Source organism: Panicum virgatum, chromosome 1N (assembly GCF_016808335.1).
Source record: "Panicum virgatum strain AP13 chromosome 1N, P.virgatum_v5, whole genome shotgun sequence".
Classification (NCBI taxonomy): Eukaryota; Viridiplantae; Streptophyta; class Magnoliopsida; order Poales; family Poaceae; genus Panicum; species Panicum virgatum.
In genome coordinates, this window is record NC_053145.1 from 60887143 (window position 1) to 60892585 (window position 5443).

The following is a 5443-nucleotide window of genomic DNA, read 5'->3' on the forward strand; positions in this document are numbered from 1 at the left end:
AAAATTTTTTTTTTGTGTAAACTGAAGTGTCTGCTTTAATTATATGGCTGTTATGATGGAAGTTTGTCAGCTGTATCTTCTCATGGTGCAGCACTGAATTGAGACACCAGATAAAGCATCAAGGACTGGTTCCATGCATGATTGGAATGGACAGAACTTGGCATGAAAGCAACAGATGTGGGTCACGAAGGAGATAGGAGAGTCACTACTATATACACTAAGACCACGATCGGCCTATATAATATTGCCCTTCTTTTGTCTTAATGACTTGAAATCCAGGAGGTCATCAGATGGGCAGGACTGGTTGTCTGGCTGGCCTTTACTAGCTGGCATTCATCAACCATCAGCTCCGTCATGAATGGCTCGATGATATTAGTTGCAACCTATACCCACACCACGAGGTGTCTGTTAACGCTTCAGAGAATTAGCGAAGCTGTGGGCGGATGGTCATGGGTTGGCATTGATCAAGACTGTCAGGGGTTCCATTGCTTGGGTCCGTGATACTCTGAAATCTGAATCGCAAGCGATGGCATGATCCCCGAGATCATGCACAGTAATGACGGTTATGCTTAACCATCGAATCACAGCCAGAGTGTCCAGATTTCAGAAGGCAGTTTCACGTCACCATTAAGCAGCGATTGGCCGTTCACGCTGAAGGCAAGATCGTGACGAGGCCATTTTTTTGGAAGACTTGTTCATCAAAAGTTCAGAAGAAAACCCGCAACAACAAAAAAAAAAGTTCAGAAGAAAAATCAGCAGGTGGGGGTGCGGGGAAACAACTTGGGAAGGGAGACGCGCTACGAAACCGCGGGTCATGGGTGGGTTTTGTTGTTTTACTTGTTGGACCAGAAACCGGGTGTGCACGGCCGCCGCAGAAAGAGCGTCTGGAAGGACGCCTCCATGGAAGGTTCTCCCCATCCGTGTGTCGCAATCAGTCCCAGCTGGAGCATGGCAAGCGTTGGCAACTAGAATTCGAATTCGAATTCTTTTGCCTCGTCTTGCCAATCATGCAAGTTTCCAGCCAGGCTCTCTCTCAACTCTGAAGCAAAACAGTGCTGACGATCGCAATCGCGATGTTTCGTCGATCAATCAAAACTTATGGTGTGGTGGTGTTCATTTCAATCGGGGCAAAACTGGGACAGGACCAACGAATCCATTACAGCAGCAGTAAAAGAATGTAAAATGACAAAGAATGCAGCGACAATCTCTTCTTTACACAGTGGCCAACCAAACCAACCAATCGACGGGACGGAGGAAGAGGATGAACGAATCGAAGCAGCGATTAACCTGTCCATGCCATCAGCACGGCCGGTGAATCGAATCTGTCCAAGGTGAAAAGGGCGCCATCTTTTCTGGCTCCGACGCCCTTTGACCGATCAATCAGCGCTCCTCGTCTCCTCCGATCCGGCGACCGATCGGCGGGTTGGTCTCTTGGGGGCCCACGGAGCGGTCAGGCCCGGCCGGCTCCGTCGTGGAGCGGCTGCGGCGGCGGGTTGAAGAGCGGCGGCGCGTCGCGGCCGCCGAGGTCCATGGAGGACTTGGCAGACGCCGGCGGGCCGACGAAGCGCGCGGAGAAGTCGCGGTAGCCGGTGTAGTCGCCCTCGGAGCTGGCGCCGTGGCTCTCGTCGAAGTTGAGCGCGTAGCTGAGGGCGTCGTAGTTGAGCTTGCGGCCGCCGAAGTGGTGGTGCGGCCGCGTGGGCGGCCCGGCGCGGCCGAACCGCCGGATGAAGGTCTTCCAGCGCGGCCCGGCAACCAGCTCCGACCACTCCCGCACCTTGAGGACCGCGTCCACAGCGCGCTGCCACCAGCTCTCCTCCTCCGCCAGCCCCGCCGCCGCGCCCACCCGCTGGTGGGAGGCGGAGGAGGCGGGCCAGGGGAAGCAGCAGCACCGGCGGCCGCGCCGCGCGAAGAAGGCCGCCTCCGCCTCGTCCATGCCCGCGGCCGACGCGCCGCCGAGGTCGGTGTCCATCGCCCGCCCGCCGGGGGGGATCGCGTGGCGTGGGTGGGGCCGGAACGGGAAAACCCTTCTGCGGCGGCGGCAGAGAAGGGCCGCGACGGTTGGGAGTTCCCGGTGGATCTTTTTTGGGGGGCTCTTGTGGCCTTGTGGGCTTGTGCCGTGTGCGGGCGACGGGGGTTTTTATTGGGAGGTGGTTTCGACGCGGCCGGGGTAGAGTCAACGGTTGGCGCGGCTCGCTGACGTGGGCCGGGGGCCGCGGGCCCGGGGGCCTCGCAACGTTCGCGAGCCCCCCTGCTTTTACTTTTTCTCGATGCAGATTCTTACTAACGGATCGTGCAGACAAGAGAATTTCTTTTTTTTTCGAGGAACCAGAGAATCCGTTGGCCCCTTTGTCAAAAAACTTGGCATCTACTTAGGCCTCGTCCAGTTCGCGATTTTGGGGTAAAAGGTTACTGTAGCATATTTCGTTGTTACTTAATAAATAATGTCTAATTATGAACTAATTATGTTTAAAAGATTCATCTCGTGCTAATCAGTTAGACTGTATAATTAGTCATTTTTTTCATCTATATTTAATACTTCATGCATGTGTCTGAAAATTCGATATGACGGTTACTGTAGCAAACTTTTTGGGAACCGAACGAGGCCTTAGACAGATGATTTAGCCCTGACTCCTGAAATTGAGTTTCAAGTTGTACAGAAAAAGGCGGTCTCTCACATCATATTATTCTCGCGGATGTGATGCGAAGATGCGAGCTGTTTCTGTGTACTCCCTCTGTTCTTAAATATATGACACCATTGACTTTTTTCTTCGTTTGACTATTCGTCTTTTCTACAAATATTTATGCAAATAGCCAAATCTTCAAGTTAGATTCAAGAGACTCTTGATAATAGACGTAAAGGTACTCATTTCACTTCATTTGACTAACTGATTAATTAAATAATATTGCTCAAAGTTAAAGAAAAAATCAACGGTGTTATATAAAAAAGAACGGATGGGGTAATATTCCTGCTGATGGGTTTTACAAGGCCTTACAAGATGGCATGAGGCGGCGGCCATGCTTCCCGGCATCATCGACGCGCCGAGTGCGCCGTCTACGGGGCCACCGGCCACGGGGAGCCTCTGCGGAGTGGATTGGAAGGACAGCGCGGGCACAGGTCGGCGAGGAAGCTGGCGGTTGCGCAGCGCGCGTCAGGTATAGTTGTTATCGCCGGGCTCGACGTTCCAGTTGCCTTGTGAGCAGGGTTTCCAAATCCGACCGGTCCGGTCAAACCACCGCTCTCCGGTAGCGGTTTACCGGACCGGTTTGACCGGAAACCGGTTGAATTCAAATGCAAATTTAAAATCGCATGTGCAACCGGTTCCGACCGGTTTGACTGGTTTACCGGCCGGGATGACCGGTTTACCGACCGGTATGACCGGTTTACCGACCGGTATGACCGGTTTGGGAATTTTTTATTTTTTTGAATTCAAATTTAAATTTTGAATTGGGGCCGGTAGACCGGTTTGACCGGTTTACCGGCCGGTTTACCGGCCGGTATGACCGGTTTGGGAATTTTTATTTTTTTAATTCAAATTTGAATTTTGAATTGGGGCCGGTTTGATACCGGCCCAAACCGTAATCGGGCCGGACCGGTTTACCGGGGTTGGTTCCCTCTAATCAAGTTGATGAATGGACGATGACTCGATTAGGCGGGATCAACTTGGGCTGGTTCCTCACAGCGTGGCATCAGAGCTATGGTTGCATTCCATGCATGATTACTACTAAAACTTGATGTGAGGCACTCTTAGAAACCTAACGGTAATCACTAATTATGCAGTACTTATAAAAATGTGACTTTTCTAAGGTTATATTTCTTATATGGTGTATATAACTCGTACCTTTCCTAGAGCTGATTTTCGTACCTTATGGGCTGCACATTAGTTGTTATAAATATGTTCACTAATTTATCTTGTCTTGCTCATGATAGATGAACAGGAACTTGGGCCAATTAGTCATGGTGACCCGGGCCGAGGAGGCGGAAGGCTTTCCTCCACTCCTTGCCGAGATGCTTTGCAGAGGCAACTTCTCGCGGAGGCCGGAGTATTCGGTCTTTATGAGGGGACTTGGGCCGGGCATGGTGTACTACGTTGCCACCGTGTTCATCCCAAGACGCTATGTTGAAGGGGTCACAGAAGCTCACAATATTTCAGCTCATGGAACTTCAATTAAGATGGCAATCCGAGAAGTGGCGTACAAGGCTATGGCAATTCTCCGCCAAGAAGTGATCGAGTTGGAGCATCACCCATTCACTCACTTCCTAATTCAAGGACCATTGCAAGGTGTGAATATGTTTGAGATGGGAATGGGAGGTGCTAGCTTGTATGAAAGGCGTATGTCCGAGTTGGTGGTGGCACAAGACCGAAGCCTCCGTTGCATTCGAGCGGAGTTAAGGGAGACAAGACGTCGGTTCAATGAGTTGCAACGCACCGTGGATATATATGTTCGCATGGGCCGCGTGCCTCAAGATGTGTTGTATGGGCCCAATGATTACACCCCACATGAGGCGGCACCATTGGAGCTTCGCTTTCCTTTAGTTCAAGGAATATATCTTCCTCAACATGTGGTGGGGCAAGCACGTATGTCCAATGGGATGCGTGTGCGCCGCTTTGCCCCCACAACTTTGACTAGAGAGATCATCTTTGGAGGTGAACATGCACCCCTCACTCACCCGGAGAACCCCGAAGACACCGGATCCCCTCAATATCACCTTCTTGATGACTTCCCACCATACTTCGCGAGAGGTCCCTACGGACCCTTTTAAATATTTATGTAATCCTATGGCGGTTATGAGACTCCTCGAGTTATATAACTCGTCGTAATGTATCACCTATTTTATGTAATCGAATAGTTAATTGGTGAGATCGTGTGAGACACTAGTTAGCTATATGCCTATGTAATGTACTGCTATATATTATCTATGTGGACCTCCGTTATGTTAGTTGTGTGCCGTGTTATTTATGTGTATGGCTGCGACATGTCATCATTTATCAACACTCATGCATGTTTCTTTTAAGAATATGGGGGGTACCAGATATATGATTATGGTTACTTCTATGGGTGATTCTTGGTGCTGTCCAAAATTCTTTAGTTTCATTGTTCCTTGATCCATCTTGTCTATGATGTCAAATTTTATTCTCACACATTTGTAGTTGATATCTTACATAGTTGTGCAATTTTCTTTGTGCAATTGTACTATATCAATTTTCCTTTCTCTCGGTCGCTAACTTTCTTTGTGGTTGGCGGCAGGATGGTCGGAAACTCTGATGCCAGTGGTGAGAATGGCGAACCGCCTCTCCCTCCTCCTCCTTTGCACCCAACCCTTGTGGAGATCCTTAGAAGGTCGGAGGAGAGCCGACAAATGCAAAATCAGATTATGCAGGCCATTGTGCAATACTTGGGTGGGCAGGGACATGGTGGTCAACGCCATGGTCATTCCGCTTTC

At 50.2% G+C, this 5443-nt stretch overlaps 1 protein-coding gene across 1 annotated transcript; it reads right to left on the reverse strand.

The window, feature by feature from the left end:
- Positions 1–1085: 1085 nt before the first annotated feature.
- On the reverse strand, positions 1086–2111 carry LOC120657219. The gene has a single exon (XM_039935498.1). The coding sequence runs from the start codon at positions 1967–1969 to the stop codon at positions 1451–1453; it is 519 nt and encodes a 172-aa protein (XP_039791432.1). The 5' UTR covers positions 1970–2111; the 3' UTR covers positions 1086–1450.
- Positions 2112–5443: the final 3332 nt, after the last annotated feature.